The sequence below is a fragment of the Gopherus flavomarginatus genome, chromosome 1 (assembly GCF_025201925.1).
Source record: "Gopherus flavomarginatus isolate rGopFla2 chromosome 1, rGopFla2.mat.asm, whole genome shotgun sequence".
In the NCBI taxonomy this organism is placed as follows: domain Eukaryota; kingdom Metazoa; phylum Chordata; order Testudines; family Testudinidae; genus Gopherus; species Gopherus flavomarginatus.
This window is the reverse complement of record NC_066617.1, coordinates 108,872,382-108,888,857: the sequence shown is the minus strand read 5'-3', so window position 1 is coordinate 108,888,857 and position 16,476 is coordinate 108,872,382. Positions and strand designations below refer to the sequence as shown.

Genomic DNA, 16,476 nt, shown 5'->3' with positions numbered 1-16,476 from the left:
AAATATCCAAAAAACCCATGAAAGACAATCAGCTATTCACATGCTGAAAGTTAGGCACATGTATAAACACCTTCTTGTTTTGGAGCTGCGAGAGGGCCATCGCCAAAAGCACCGAGTCCCCAAACGTAAATATGACAAACTAAAGGGGAGGGGATGCTAAGGGGGTTTGGAGCCACTGAATGCCTCCCCTTCTCTCCCCCTAGCAAATCTCTTTTCTAAACATGGACCTGGAGGTTTAGTTACAGCAAAGAGATAGAGGCTTATATGATCGATATCAAGACTGGCTCACGGCTATCAGGGACTTTAAGACATTTTATTGAGCATCTCACTCTGCAGTCCTCTTTTGCCATATGAGCAGGATCTTTGTACATAACACTCTGACTGTTAGAATCCGGGAACCGCAATAAACAAAACTAAGCCAGGACTCAATCACATCAACACTCAAGCGCATGCATATTACTCTTGAGAGTCATCCCACTGACCTGAGTCAAGTTTGCAGGATTAGGGCCTCTGATTCCATTTGTACTCAGCTCTATCATACAAACATAGGGTGACCAGACAGCAGGTATGAAAAATCGGGACACAGGGTTGGGGGGTAATAGGAGCCCATATAAAAAAAAACAAACCCAAATATCAGGACTGTCCCTATAAAAATTAGGACGTCTAGTCACCCTATACAAATATATTCTGTATGGCTACATCAAATGTGAACAGATACCTTTTCTTTACATCAAAGCTGCCCTGCTCCACAGCAATAGTGAAAACAACCATAGGCAGGTATAGAGTAGGGAACAAAGATATAACTGACTACAAAATGCTTCATTTGAAAAAGATTTGCTCTCTTTTTACTGGACAGTGGTGTGCCATGTACTTAATTTTCTTTGCTCTAGTACAGCGTGTGCTGTATTGATTTAGGTATTTTGTGCTCTAGAATGCAACACACAGTACTCTTTGCTACTCTCTGATGTACTTCAGCACAGTTGCACTGATGCAAAGATCAGCTTTTGTTTAGAATGCAAACAGTGATCATAGGTAGCAGTCTGAGGTCACACAGTTGCAGGCAGCGTGCAAAGTACATTTAGTTAAGCACAGAAACCTTAGCAGCAGTCATTATAAACCAAAAAATACACTCCAATGGTAACTAGTCCCACAGTTGAGATTATGACAAAAAACTGCCTAACGAATCTATTAGACTATGGAATAGCCTCCCAGGGGGAGTGGGGAAAGCCCCCTTACTTGAGTCATTTGAAAATTGACTGGGCAAGGCATTCAGCAAAATCCATAAAAGAAGAATCCCTGCCAGAGGAAGGACCAAAATGACCTATATCTTTTCCATTTTTAATGTTTGTGATTCATGTATTACCCTTTCTCCTCTGGAGACTGGAGTTCAAATATTGCAATAGATCAACAGCTAAGAAAAGGTTTGATGGGTCTCCTCACACAATTTAGCATGATTAGCAGCTTCTGCTGAAGGGAGGTGCAGCACTGAAACATTCAAGTGTTACAGATCAGAACTGAGATAAAGCCAGAGAGAACCTTTAACAGAGAACCTTTAACAGCATGGAGAACCTTTAACAGAGTTTATCTGAGCTCATCAAGAAGCCCCTCATTTCAAGCCCAATCCAAAATCCATTGTCGTCATTGGGAGTCTTTCCATTCATTTCAGTGGATTTTGGCTCCGCGTCTTCACAAAGTATCCAGCTACCAGTTGTTGTTGTTTTTTTAAAAGGTAAAGAAACAGATCATCATGCTTGTAAAATTCTCTAGAGCTGTGCCAATGCAGTGAAAGCAGTATCAGTCTCTCTCAGAGGTGGGAAGTATTTACATACAACCTGACAAAGGCTGTGTGAATAATGGCTACAATTGAAAAGATGCTTCATCACAGATTATTCACTAAACAACGAAGTTTCTTTCTTTCTCAAACATTTTGTAGGGTGAAGTGGGTTTTGATTTTGATCATATCTGTGAAATGAATTTCTGTATCAGCCCCCAGCAAAACCCAGAGATAAGAAATACAAGGAGGGAAGGGTGGAATGGAAGAGAGAGCACTGGGCTTTCTTCCCAGTAAGCAATTTCTGTTTTTCAGGTAAGCTCATTCTTAGGTGAAAATGAAAATGAAAAAAACATGTATTAATGAAAGCTCTGGACACTGTAGTTAGCCAGAAGCTAAGAAGATCTTCTACAATGAGTTCCAAAGGCATTCTGTATCTGGGCACTCAGATACTTTTTAAAGCACCGTCTGTTATGGAAAGGCTTATTTTTTTCAGGATCACTATCTGATGGTTTGATCAAACACACAGTTCTGTTGTCACACAAGCAAGAAATTCCACCCATAATTGCTCCACTGTCAACAGAAGGTATTTACAGTGTGCACAGAAGGCTCTGACAAGAACAAGCCATTGCAGACTGGCTAGAGGCAGTTGTAACTTCATCTGCTGTGGTGGACAATTAAAAAAAAAACATAAAACAAAGCAGATCTGGAATGGCAGGGCCTGGTGACTAACTGTCAGTTTTCCCATTTCAGCTGTCTTGCCTTTGTATTCATTTACAGCTTGACAAGTCTTTTCTCATGGGAAATCTCAAGTGGGATAAGCTGTATTATGTCATGGAGGGATAACTCAGTGGTTTGAGCATTGACCTGCTAAACCCAGGGTTGTAAGCTCAATCCTTGAGGGGGCCACTTAGGGATCTGGGGAAAAAATCAGTACTTGGCCCTGCTAGTGAAGGCAGAGGGCTGGACTCAATTCAAGGTCCCTTCCAGTTCTAGGAGATAGGTATATCTCCAATTATTATAAGGACTGGGTCTTCTGAAGGGGATCAGTAAAGTGATATGGAACTTTTCACTGCCAGTATCAAACTGGTGGCAGTGCTCTCCGTCCATTCTTAGTGAACTGGTGGCTGCATCACAATTGGCGTGAATTGGATGTCTTGTTGCTAGTCTCAGCTGAGTGGCAAAGAACTATGGTATGAACAGTGAACTACCCATTCAGCTCTCTAGGTCAAAGTTAGGCCTGGCTGGAAAACAATTCTGTTTCACAAAAGACAGGGTTTGACATTTGTTTTTGTTTGGCCTCAGAATGAAACTGAAGTCTTGTGAAATTTTCACAAAAGACATGAGAACACACTCCCCCAGAATAGTGAACAGCTCAGTGCGTGGAGCACTCACCTGAAATGTGGGACACCCAGCTTCAACTCCCCACTCTGGCAGATGTCAGTGAAACATTTCAGTTTTGATGAAATGGGTATTTTTTGACAGAAATAAATTTAGTTGATGCCGACAATTCTCCAACCAGCTGGAGTCAGAGTGGAGACCAGATAGCTGAGGACAAGGCCGAGGATGCTTTCCCTGCCATTGTCTGTGCTGCACCTATAAGAATCAATCAAAGACTTGTTCAGCTTGGCACCTTTTGATTTTACCAGGATGAAATTGCCTATCCTATTAAATTTGCTGTTCCAACAGCTGTTTCCATGCAACACAAGCTTAGTGAACAAATAGTCACAACCGATCTCTGTGCTGACTGCGCAGGCCCAGCATAGGTTTTATTTTACGTGTGCACCTGAAATTATTTGTAATTATCGCAAACAATGCCAGTGATTTGTGTGCTGCTGGAATCCAGGTGGTTTCCTGTCTGATTTAACTTCTGACGTTTTTTTCCATAAGGACATCATGGTGGGTAGAAGACAGGAATAGGCAGAGATAATGGCTCATGGGAGCTGTAATAGCATACAGAGTCTCTCATAGCTGTACCTTAGGTAACCAGTTCTAATTCATGGGTAGAATCCAGATCACTAGTGACAGCCAGTCATTATCATCTAACAGCTGTGAATGGCCTACATAAAAGGACTGGTCTCAGCTCTTTTCTTAATAGACAAGTACTAATCTCAACTGACACACACCAATTGCCCTCTGCACTGAAGCTGCCAAAGATTGTGTGAACCTAAAGTCTGAATTACTCTCTTATGCCTAGAAGTACCACCTGCAGAAGAGAGTTAAGGCACAACTGCTATGCAGTGTGGGAAAGATGACAAGCATACAGAAATCTTTGGGTATTAGATCCAAAATGTAAGACAGGTTCCCTCACTGATCATCATCTTTTTCAGTTCTTAAGCTATCTTGCTAAGATTAAAAAATCATGTCTTATGTAGCTGCAAGCCCCATTCCAGAGTCTGCAGCTAAGCCACAATGCTATCCAAGATCACCTAGTCAAAGCCGCCCTGCCACCCGTGAACTAGCCTATCCCTGGAATGGACAGTCAACTGCAACAGGACATTGTCATCGCTAACGAGGAACGGAAGAAGATCGTCATGGTGAACATCACAGTTCCCTTTGAAAACAGGACCCCGGCCTTCTGCAACACCTGAGCTTGAAAGGTGGAGAAATACACTTCTCTAGTAGACGCCTTGAGAGCTAAGGGTTATGAGGTTCAACCACACACACTAATCATCGGAGCACTGGGTGCATGGGATCCCAATAACAAGTGAGCATTGCAAGAATGAGGAAATGGTCAGCGCTACGCTCGGCTGATGCGGCAACTCATGGTGTCGGATGCCATTAAGTGGTTAAGGGACATTTATTTAGAACACATCACCGGACGTCGGCAATACCAGGAGCTGGAATGCCATTGAGAAATGAAGACAGGAAAGTAACTGAAATACTTCTCTGATGGATTGTATTTACTGAGGGACAACCTAGCCAAAATTCTCAATTACTGAAGAACAATCTACACTCATTGCTATATTTTCTTTCTACAACTCATTGCTATATTTTCTTTCCACAAGCTATTCTTAATATAACTTTTTATGAGTGATGTACCCGGATATTTGGATGCTAATATTTTAACTATATTGTTAAATTGATTAACCTTAATTTGGGATATTGCAGATTATATACTATGTGTATTTTCTTTCCTTAACTTGTGTATTAAATTGTTTTAACATTAGCTTTAATACAACTTTTATATCAAAAGACATATATATAAGCAGATCAGGGGCCTTTGCAAGAAGGATTGATTCCAATAGGTCTTTCCTATATCTTACTACAGTGATCCTGTAACGAACTGAGGCTTGACCTTCAGGGAACCTTTACCAGCTGCACTGTTTGTAATCAACTTACCCTGAAGGCTGCCAAGACGCAGATTTTTGTTTTGGTTACAGCCCTTCTCTTTCACTGTACAGAAAAGTTCAAGGTGTACTGGTAACAGGAATTTCCTTTGCTCCACCCTTTCCCCGAACATTAGGCTTGAATTTTATCGAGGACCTGCAAAATCACCTTCAAAGAGCTGCCATTGACTGCATATCGATTAGCACAGCTATTCGGCCAGGGTTCCAGCATGAAGCACTTTACCATCGTGCCTTGTACTACCATCACCCTCATCTTCCTCTCCATCATTCTTCGGAGTTCTTACTTAGCAGGTAATTCTATTCTATTTAGGTTCTTATACTGCAGTCGTCACCTAGGTATTCAAGTGCCTTGCACCTTAGCAGGCAAATGATTGATGGACTAAACAAAGATTTTTGTTCTTAATTTATGCAAGTAACAAGCCTCTGTCCCTTATCTAAGAAGTGTAAAGAACTGGTGCTGGTTAAAATTAGTGATAGTTGCTGCAAAAGGATTACTTGAGAGGAGCACGCACAGTATTTTTTGACAATTTTCAGAGTAGCAGCCGTGTTAGTCTGTATCAGCAAAAAGAACAGGAGAACTTGTGGCACCCTAGAGACTAACTTTGTTATATAAATAAATTTATATAAATCAGGAGTCGGCAACCTTTCAGAAGTGCTGTGCCAAGTCTTCATTTATTCACTCTAATTTAAGGTTTCACGTGCCAGTAATACATTTTAACCTTTTTAGAAGGTCTTTTTCTATAAGTCTATAATATATAACTAAACTATTGTTGTATGTAATGTAAATACTGTATCAAAATGTTTAAGAAGCTCCATTTAAAATTAAATTAAAATGCAGAGCCCCCCCGGACTGGTGGCCAGGACCCGGGCAGTTTGAGTGCCACTGAAAAATCAGCTTGCATGCCATCTTCGGCACACATGCCATAGGTTGCCTACTCCAATATAAATAAATTTGTTAGTCTGTAAGGTGCCACAGTATCTTTTGGAAGAGATTTGATGTTGCCAGGTACTTACTTTAACAATGCCACAGACTGAGTCTGCTGATTCAGCTATAGTTTGCTCTGTAGGATGTTAAGTACTGGAGGCAGCTACAGAAGAGACGCATGGCTTCCATACTCAACCTGCTGGGTTAAATGACCACTTTAAAGTATCCAGCATTTTTCAGTACAATTTGGTTCAATCTTTAACTGCTAATTATTCCAGACAACCTATTCTCACTGCTGCCTTGAGAGGAGTGGCTGCTTAAAACAGGGCAGGTATTTTCCTTTCAGGATATTGCATCCATTTAGGTGTCAGAATTTCTGTAACTCTTTCAGCAGATTTTTAAAGATGGGCTACTTAGGGTACGTCTACACTGCCCTGAAAGCCCACGAGGAGGGAGGGTCTCAGAGGCCGGACCCCAGCCTGAGCCTGAACATTCAGCCTGCTATTTTTAGCCCCGCAGCACAAGCCTCAAGAGCCCAAATTGGCTGACCCAGGCTCTGAGACTCAGTGCCATGGGCTTTTTATTGCTGTGTAGATGTACTCTTAGTTTGCTTTCACAGTATCTCTTTTTCAGCTAGACTGTAAAAGTAGAGATTATAACCACTAGGCTGCTTTGTACTTCTGTGGTGCCTTTTTCCAAAGATCGCGCATTATTTTACAAGCTTCACAACACTCCTCTGAGTTAGTTATTAACCCTGTTTTATGGATGGAAAAGCTAAACACAGACTGATGAAGTGAGTTGTCCAAAGTCAGGCAGCAAGTTGTAGCAGAAGCAGGAAAAGGAACTGGAAGTCCGGACTGCTCCTGCCCTTTTCTAAACTGCTCTTAATATAGCTGTGCGGCGGGAAAGGACAGGATTCGCAACTCCCTGAGGCGAACTGACCTAAAGTCAAAGGTGGGACACAAGAACATTATTCTGAGTGAGAAAATGTCTTTAGTGTTTCCTGTAACTTCAAGTTTCGTGGCTCTATATTTCAAAAAACAAGGACAAACATTTCTGAAAAACAAAGCAAAACCAAACCAAAAGAGGAAGGATGGTCTTGTGGTTAAGACACTAGACTGGGACGTAGGAGACCTGGTTCAATTCTTAGCTCTGTCAGCCTTCCTGTGTGACGTCGGACAATTCATTCAGGTGGGGATTTTCAAAGGGGCCGAAGGAAGGAAGACAACTCCTATGCCCCTTTAGAAATCCCAGCTTTAATCTTTTTGTGCATCAGTTCCCCCAGTTGTACAAATGAGATAGTATCTCCTTACCTCTCACTATTTGGCTGTCTTGTCTATTTAAACTGTAAACTTCTGGGGGCAAGGACTGACTTTTCCTATGTTTGTAGAGTGCCTCGGCACAACAGAGCCATGATAAAAAAATTAAGCATTCTTTATGCCTTTCGTTACAAGAGACACCTCTTTCTAAGCTAGTGCTGACAATGGTGGTCTGAGGGGAAGGGAAGCCAGAGGAGGCAGTATTCTAGAGCACACATTTGGGAACTGTGGGCTTTAACAGTAGAAGACTGTTGCAGCACTGGCAATGTACAAAAGCCGGACAAGGGGCAATCTTCTCCCACACTAGCAATAGCTGTAGATCAGCTGAACAACGTGCACTGTGAGAGACAGCACCTACCCTGGCAGAAAACACCATGGTCTGACATTTTACCTGTGCCACAGGAAAACTCTCTCTACCCCAGTTCTTCTCCCAGAAGATGATCATCATCAGATTGCCTGTGGTCAGCAGACTCCAGTCGGGCCAAGACATTTCTCCATTTCCTGTCTTTGCTTTTCCTGTCTACGGTACCTTTTCTCCTGTGTTTTTTCCTTTCAGAGGCCAAAATGAGCTCCAGAGTCTCCTTGACAGACCATGGGGACAATGGGAGCCAATGGCCATGCCCTGGTAAGACTTCTTTGATTCATTACTACAGCTCCTAAGCCTAGTGGTGAGATTACACAAAAAGGCATAGAAAGGCAGATATGGGGTAGGATTTGTGTGCTATGATACACTTAACCAAAAGCTCAGGTTATGGGTAAAGTTTGGTGAAACATTTTACTAGAATCCTAAGTTCACCTGATATGGGTGGCTTTTGAGGCCTAGTGCTTCCTGGGACCATTCAGCCCAGGTTCACAACTTTCATGGGCCTGGACTAACTCAGTTTGCACAGCCTTTGGTTCCACATCCCTTTCCACACAAACCAGACCTTTGTTTTGTCAGGCACCAGTGTTTTGAGCCCCTTCCCTCCTAGCCAGACCAGCCAGCTCTGTAGGGTGTGAAACCCCTTCTTAAAGAGCCCATTGTCCCCTCCCCACAGCCCCCATTGCCAATCCCTCCCCAAACTGCCTAATGCGCTGAGTTTAACTAATCCAAGAGCCTCCTTCCGGCTGCTAGCTGCTGCAGCGGTTCCAGTCTTGTCCTCTTTCCCAGGTCCCAAACAGTCCTGTGAGCCATGCACCTTCACCGGACTTTTCTCTGCTTCAGAATGACCCCCCCTTGAAGGAAATTTGCCTTCCCTCCCCCCGTACTTTTTTTCTTGGGACCAGCTACTTTTACCTTAACCCATCCCTGGAATCAATCAGCGGACAGATGCTGAACTAGGTGTTTTCAAAGGATGCCCCACTTGGGGAGCAGCAGCTCTTGAATGGGAGAGTTAATACCGTGCCCCATCACTCTATGCATTCAGCTAAATGAAGGCAGTTGGCGAGAGAGTGTAAAACTGGGGCATGAGGAGTTAGAGAGAGCAGAATGTAGAGGCCAGGATCAGGTACATGCAAAAGTCATTCCCCCACCTTCCCTCTGGCAAAGAGAAGCCTGTTATGTGTAAAATGACCTGGATGGCTTGTTTTGCTTTCTCTGCCATCAGATGTGCAATTCTGCTCAGATGTCGCCAATTGCTGCCAGCTTGGGGTAGACGAATATGGCTGGATTGCAGCTGCTGTTGGCTGGAGCCTCTGGTTTCTGACTCTCATCCTGCTCTGTGTGGCTAAGATCATGAAACTCAGTCCCGACGAACCCAAGTATTTGCAAGCATGAGAGTTGGCAAGCCAGCAAGCACCAGCATCCACCACGGTCATCCAGGGAGGAGCAAATGGGTTAAGAAGCAATTAACTGCTTTGCTGAAGAAAGAAAAGGATAGTTGGGCATCTTATACCAAAAATGGGTTCAGATCCAAGTGAGGCATGGAAGTGCCTTCCCTGGGAAGTTTTATAGCTGATCCGCTCGAGCCAGCCAAGTCCTGGAGTGGATGCCAGTCCCTTGTAGTAATTTACACTTAGTCCTATCATGCAGAATGCCCCCTCTTTCCTGGATACCTGTACTCTGCTGTGAGCTTGCCACCTGCAAACCACCTATCTTTGGCCCACATAATGCTCACAGAGGACAGTTCAGTACATAGCTTTTGACTGTCAAACAGACAACAGGTTAGTGAAGCCAACAGATGCCCCATTAGCAGCTCCATAGTTAAGAGTCTGTAACCTGGACCAAATCCTCAGCTGGTCTGAATTGATGTAACTCCACTGCTTTTATAGAGTTGTCTTCACACAAAAGTTGCACTGGTTAAACTAAAAGTGCATTAAAACTGACTTATTTAAACTAGTGCAGACTTCTGTGTGGACACTCAAGGCTTGTCTACACACTAGAATTTAGAACTGATTCAGTTCAGCTAGTGCAACTTCTGTGTATGGATTTTCTTGAATCAGTTCAAAATTGCACCATCTTAATTTAAAACAGTTTTTTAATTATATATTTACACAGCTGTGAACCCATCTGGACTCACTTTGGTTTAAGAGAGCCTCATTTTGTTTTAATAAACCTATTCATGATCAACTTAAACTAAACCCAAAAAAGCCACCGTTAAACCAAAGTAAGTGTCCACACACGGATTTGCACCCTTTTAACTAAATCAGCTTAAATTCATACCTTAGGTTCCAACTGTGCAACTTTCCAGTCTAGACAAGGCTCAAGTCAATTTAAAAACCCACCTTTCAGACCTTGTCTACACCTGTGGTGGTGGCATGTAGGCACATGTAGCTCCACAATGCAGTGAGAAGTAGGGAGGCAGTGGGACCTGTGAGGCACTGCTTGGATGTGCAGAGAGCTGGGTAGGGTATATACCCTAACAAGACACCATTTAATACAAGGGAACTCCTCTGTGGAGAGAAACGCTGAGCTGAAATTTTAAAATCAGGAAATGAAGCATTAAAAAGGAAGAATTTTATTCTTTTGTGGCTTTTTTATTGTGAATTTTTTTTAAACATGCACAGAAATACCAGTAGGAAACAATCACAAAACATCGCTCATCAAGAAAACCTCACCATTTCAACATGCAAAAATTAAACAAAAGCAACATTCACCTAACAAATATTGGTGTTGGACCTGCCAACTACTCCTTTTCACAAAAAATATATATATAAACTTGTATATTTACAAACTTACAGAAACAAAGGATTTGTATTTTGTCGTCATTGATTGAAAGAACAGTGAGTGACAGTTAAACACTGTAAATTACGGATGAATCACAAATCTTATAGCTATATATATATATATATATACACACAATGGTTTTGTTCTGATTTATTATTTTAATAGTGGAAAGTTGTATATTGGTCTGACTGCAACATGATGTATGATGTCAAAAACACCACATATTGCCTAGTGTCCACCTGCTGCAGAACCCTTCCTATTCTTTGCCAGTTTTAGGAGATTGTTTTCCAGATCAGAAATAGATCAGTGGCTGCTGGAAGTGGGATTAGCTACGATTTCTATATTTTTTTTCATTACCTTGGCTAAATTCGGAAAAAAATCATGGCTCTTGATACCGTGCAATTCCACCACAAAACATACTTTATACACCAGAGTCTTGGGGCAACAGCCTCCCATTCTCAGCAAGAGGCCGGTCTGAATTATATTTACTAAATTAGTTATTTAGAATTTTCGTTGTAAAATGGATGTATCCCAGATCCCCACTCCTGTGTAAATTTCTTATGTAGTACAAGGGCCTTGTTTGCAAGCTGCATAAACCCCTTGCATTTGACATTACCAAGAGACAACTACACAGTACAGCATATGATTTTAAATATCTATTTGGGGCTGGATCCATAGCCTTTCAGTTGGAATCACTCCATTGACTACCGCGAGCTTTGCATCAGGCCCTTAAGGAAAATGTAGCCCTGTTTGTGAATGTCAAGAGTATAATACTACCATCATCAATATGCTTTGAGGTCCTTAGAAGAAGTGGCAGTATCCAAAAAGCTCCCAGGCTACCAGTGCAAACAATTTAACAGTCCCATTTGTACACAGTAAGTTATGATGTAATTAAAACTCTTCTAAAAACAGAGATGGTCAACGAGGCATGTATTATATTTTTGCAATGATGACACGTGTTGTGAGAGACAAGCACAATGTAAAATACACACACACGGCAAATAGCCAACTGGTCTTCCAGTACAGGATTTCAAGAATCAGACAGCAATTGCAGAAAGTGCAAAATAAAAGGTTGTATCCAAAAGACTCTGGAAATGGCCTTTATAAAGATAAACAGAAAAATAACTAAACGGGCTATCATATACACAGCAGGGTACCTCATAGCTGGTGCACAACAGTTCACAGTACCCAAGTACAACCAAACGTTTATTTGTGATATGCAGCTACATTTGTTAGCGTATTTGGGAGATGAAAAACACCTCCCTGTAGGATTTATGTTGTGGAGCTGCTAAATAGTTTCTTTCTGACTGATGAAATCACAACAGAAGGTTTTTCAATATGAAGATACACAACAAATAAGATGTCCAGTTTTCATTTGTAAGTCAAAGATGATTCAGTAGTGCAGCACCTTTTACAACTGTGTTCTTTATGCAAAACCATGAAGCATTTAGTCTGCTACAGTTACGCTAATAATAAATACATCCGACCAGAACCTCAGCTGGTGTAAATCTGCATAGTTTTATTGACCTCAATGGAGCTATACCAAAATATCCCACTTGTCCCAACTTTTAGTTTTGGCATTACAAATTGGCAAAGCCAACCAATCTTTCACAGTACAGCACGTCAAGCCCGACTAACTTTTGTGCAAGCTTCATTTTCATCTGCGATAAACCTCACAACTCTTAAGCTATTACATACTGTACGGGTGTTATCAGATTGTTTAAGATGTTTTAGGTACCCACATGTCTAAGGGTACGTCTATACTACCTGCTGGATCAGCGGGTAGCATTCGATGCATCAGGGATCAATTTATCGTGTTGTCTGGACGCGATAAATCGATCCACAAATCGATGCCCATACTCCACCTTGGCAGGAGGAGTAAGTGGAGTCAACGGGGGAGCTGTGGCAGCCAACTCGCCGCCATGAGGACGGCCAGGTAAGTTGAACTAAGATACTTCAACTTCAGCTACACACATAGCGTAGCTGAAGTTGCGTATCTTAGTTTGAATCCCACCCCTAGCGTAGTCCAGGCCTAAGACAAAGCATGCTGAAATGAAGATGGACTGACCATGTGATCTATTAAACTGTGAAATAACCTCTCACAGGTGCCGATGGAAACTGCAATGCTCAAATCATTTAGATCTTGACTAGTCAAAGCACCAGAGTGTGCACTGCACAGAACCACTTTGCACCAGCAGGAAGATGGACTAAATGCTCTTCCCGTCTCTAACCCAAGTAATTCAGTCCTGGCCACCAGAACAGAGAAAAGGCAAAAAGAGTTGAATTTGGATGGTAAGACAAATAAGTATCATTGAATAACCCCAGTGTGAATCTTATCGTTGTTGGTCAAACCAGAAAACTTATATTTGCTTTTGACAAGAGTAACAAAGATTCCCAATTCCAGGCATTAGATGTAGTACCTATTAAGAGGGAAGGAATATCCAGTAAAGTTGCCATTAGCTTAAACAGAATGAGTGTTCTGTGCAGCCTAATAAGATGAATAGAGCAGCAGGAGGCTTGCAGCTGATCAGCTTTTCTAATACCAACAGGTGCCATTGAAATAAATGAGCATTAGTTGCAACACGATTCTAGTGTAAATACATTAACTTGCTCTGAAATACAATAAATTCAACTATATCTTACTAGGGTTTTTCCTTATTCCTTAACTCAAGGCTAATCTGATTAGCATTTCATGTGTGACTCTTCATCTTTCTCGATACCACTGTTCTGGTAATTACTCACACTACTCACTGTTTCTATCAAGGGGCTGTTCTTTGGGGTTTTACTGGATAAGCTACACATTAATCAATTGCACTTTACAAGATCACCAGAGGGATGAAAACTGGCAAAACACCAGAGCTTCCTACATGCACCTAATGTTGAGTGAAGACAGAGGCTAACTTCATAAGAAAAGATGGTCTGTACTGGGACTTTAAGAGCTGTCTTTTTTAAGCCACTGAAGTTAAGAGTTCATTAAAGAAGTATATTTAATTACTCCCATTATAACCAAGGACAGTAGCAGGCATTCATGGGAAGCCACAACAATTATGCTCAGAATTATATGCTCAAGATCTCAATATTTTGTGATTCAGAGGTTTCAGCGCCTGCCATAGAATTCATTCCTTGCTGCACATGTGAACAGGTATCTAAATGTTCACTTTAAAAAGAATAAGTTTCGCCCTAATGTCATGACAATAGCCTTCCAAATGTGACTGAGTGTAAATAATGCAGTACTGTCTTCCTGAGTCTGCAAACAGCTTGAAACAATAGCCGTAGAACTGCCCCTTCATCTAAGTGGGATGTCAACTCTGAATCCTAAGGAGGTCGGTTTAGTTGTTCGCAATTAAGTATCAGCATTTCACTGCCGATCACTGTAAAAGAAGCATCCAGCTAACTCATTTGTGTTGGATGCAATGGCAAATATTGGGGCAGGAACTGCTAAATGTTGCTGGCATGAAAAAAAAAATTCAACATCTGCCTCAGAACATAAAGTCATCTCTGAGGTTTGGTCGACATCTAAAACTTAGGTCACCCTAGCTACATCACATAGTGGTGTGAAAAATTCAATTCCTCTGAGAGATGTAGTTAAGCCAACCTAAGCCCCAGAGTTGACAGTGCTGCAGTATTTATAGCATAGACATATGGTGACTCAAAGAGGGAGGGAAAGGAGAGATGCATCCACATGTCACCAACGGTAAAATGGTTCCAGAGTGCCAAAACTCAGTGTCCCCTACGCTGTCTCACATTCTGAAAGCTCCAACTGGCCCTTACTCAACTGTGGAAACCTCTAATTTCCCTCTCTGCCAACATCAGCTATACAATTAGATTTTTGGCATACAAATGTCTGCAGTACGTTAAAAATTTAAGGCCAGTGTCAAGTAAATCAACACACACTACGCATTGTATTAGTTAGTCAGAAGCCTCCATTTTTATACTTACCAAAAGGTGCCATAGAAGCTTGAGTTTGCCACACCAGAGAACCACAGAAACCAGGGGCACGTCCAACATAATTTAAATCTGGTGCTAGAGAGTGCATGGGCTTTTCACATGCTACTGCAATATGGTTCTTTTCAAAAACAGAATAGAACTATTTAAGCAGTTAGACTGGGCATTTTGAAGTTAACCTTTTGGAAACAGTGGATAGATTACATAAACACTCAACGACTTTCTCTTTTTCCTCTGATTCTGGTCACCACTCTTGTTTCTCTCTCTCTCTCCTCATCTTGGTTTCCCTTTAACACTTTCATATTCACTACATATGATTTGCACAGCACTTTAACCACATAAAAACTCTATAATTCCTAAGTATTGGTGATATGTATTTTAGAGACAGACGTGCCTCTTCCTACCTTCAAATCTTGTGTCCCCATAAGAACTCTTTCCTTCTGCTTTTATGCTCCATGACCACCTCAGCCTCCAAACCCTTTAGTCTTCTCCATATCCTGTAGTGTTTTTTGAAACTTCAAAGCTCTATACTCTTTTATCCAGTTCTCCAACCCATAGGTGCATTCAGTATTTGTTGTGATAATCCAAAAGTCCTGTGAACCTCCCCTCCTGGCTTCCTAGAGGAAAACATGCCATTTTAATCACTCCCTAGTTTATCTTGCCATAAACTAATCTTTCTTCTCTGATGAGTGCACTTTACATGACAGTTCTTTGCCCTCCACTGGCTTTTTACTATAAAATACTTGTGTCAGCGGCATTTTCAATTTCCTGTCTAAAATAAACCACATTGCACACTACATTATTTGATTCTCAACCTTTGGTCCATGGACCATTGGTATTGTATGAAGAGTTGGTTGGTCACATGGTGCTGGCCTCTCCTAATCTCTAGCTATTAGATCAAATTAGTAACAGCTAAATATTCAGCCAAATACTTAATATTACACTTCTACATTACACAGGGATGTCAGGCAGTTATGAATGGGAAGTGGAGGGGTCCACATGCTGGTGAATGGGAAAGGAGGTGTGCATGAGGCACTCTGTCAAGTTGTGGTCCACACAAAAAGACATCAGTTGAGGACCCCTGACTCATGAGGTATCACTAGCATAATACATTGTACTTAACAGTTCCCAGGATGTTAGGAAAATATTCTCTTCATCAGCATGCACAGAGTGCCTTAGCTCAAATCAATACCAAAGCTAGTAAATTTCATTTTCCTTTGTTAATGTTTGTAAACTCTCTGCAGATATAAAGCACTTTAAAAATGCTAAGTGTTGTTATTTTATTGCTGGCAGACACACAAAATGCTGGCATCGGAGCCTTCCGGGGCTTTTCTCTACAGCTGGGAATTCGTAGTAGATTGAATGGTAAGAATTAAGCTTTTAGTATGAAATAAGACTTACATGTCTCTCACATCAGTAGTGCCTTCCTCCTCTGAAGCCTTTCTAGAACTGACGGAATAGGAACTCAGCTACATTTTTGCCCCAGTATCTTCCTAATAATCAGGGATTATAATGTACTTATTTACCTTGCAAAAGTGAGCCATCACTCAGCGTTTAGGGCCTGATTCTGTATTGCTTTGTGTAGTTATTTACACCAGTGAAAAGCAAGTGTAAAACTCAACCACTCTGATCTAGTAGCATCGTAAACTCACTTGCACTGGTATAAATGACAACACGAGGCACAGAGCAATGGCAAATCGGGCACTTAGTTATTAGTCAGTGTTCACAGTAAGCTGACTGGGGCATCACTAGGTCATGTAGTGAAGAACCACCAGCACAGACAGGGTGGTACTACTCCCATGCCTTCGTTCTAAGCAACAGAGCCAAAATTTTCCTACAGTGGTTTATAACATTTACACCTAAATCCACATTTAGGTAGCTAAACAGAAGTGACTTTTCAGGGATCTTCAACTCTGAAAACCAGACCATTTATTTAGGTGCCTGACTGAAGAGACTTGCATTTGACAATTTTGTTGCAGAGGGCTGCAGTTTCATTGTACGGTGTCGGAACTTGCAGTGGT

At 41.6% G+C, this 16,476-nt stretch overlaps 1 protein-coding gene across 1 annotated transcript; it reads left to right on the top strand.

Moving 5' to 3' along the window:
- Window positions 1–5,180: 5,180 nt before the first annotated feature.
- On the top strand, window positions 5,181–9,516 carry TMEM213 (transmembrane protein 213). Its single transcript, XM_050946392.1, has 3 exons — window positions 5,181–5,412; window positions 7,922–7,990; window positions 8,952–9,516. Exons 1-3 carry the CDS (start codon window positions 5,331–5,333, stop codon window positions 9,119–9,121), a joined length of 321 nt encoding a protein of 106 aa, XP_050802349.1. The 5' UTR covers window positions 5,181–5,330; the 3' UTR covers window positions 9,122–9,516.
- Window positions 9,517–16,476: the final 6,960 nt, after the last annotated feature.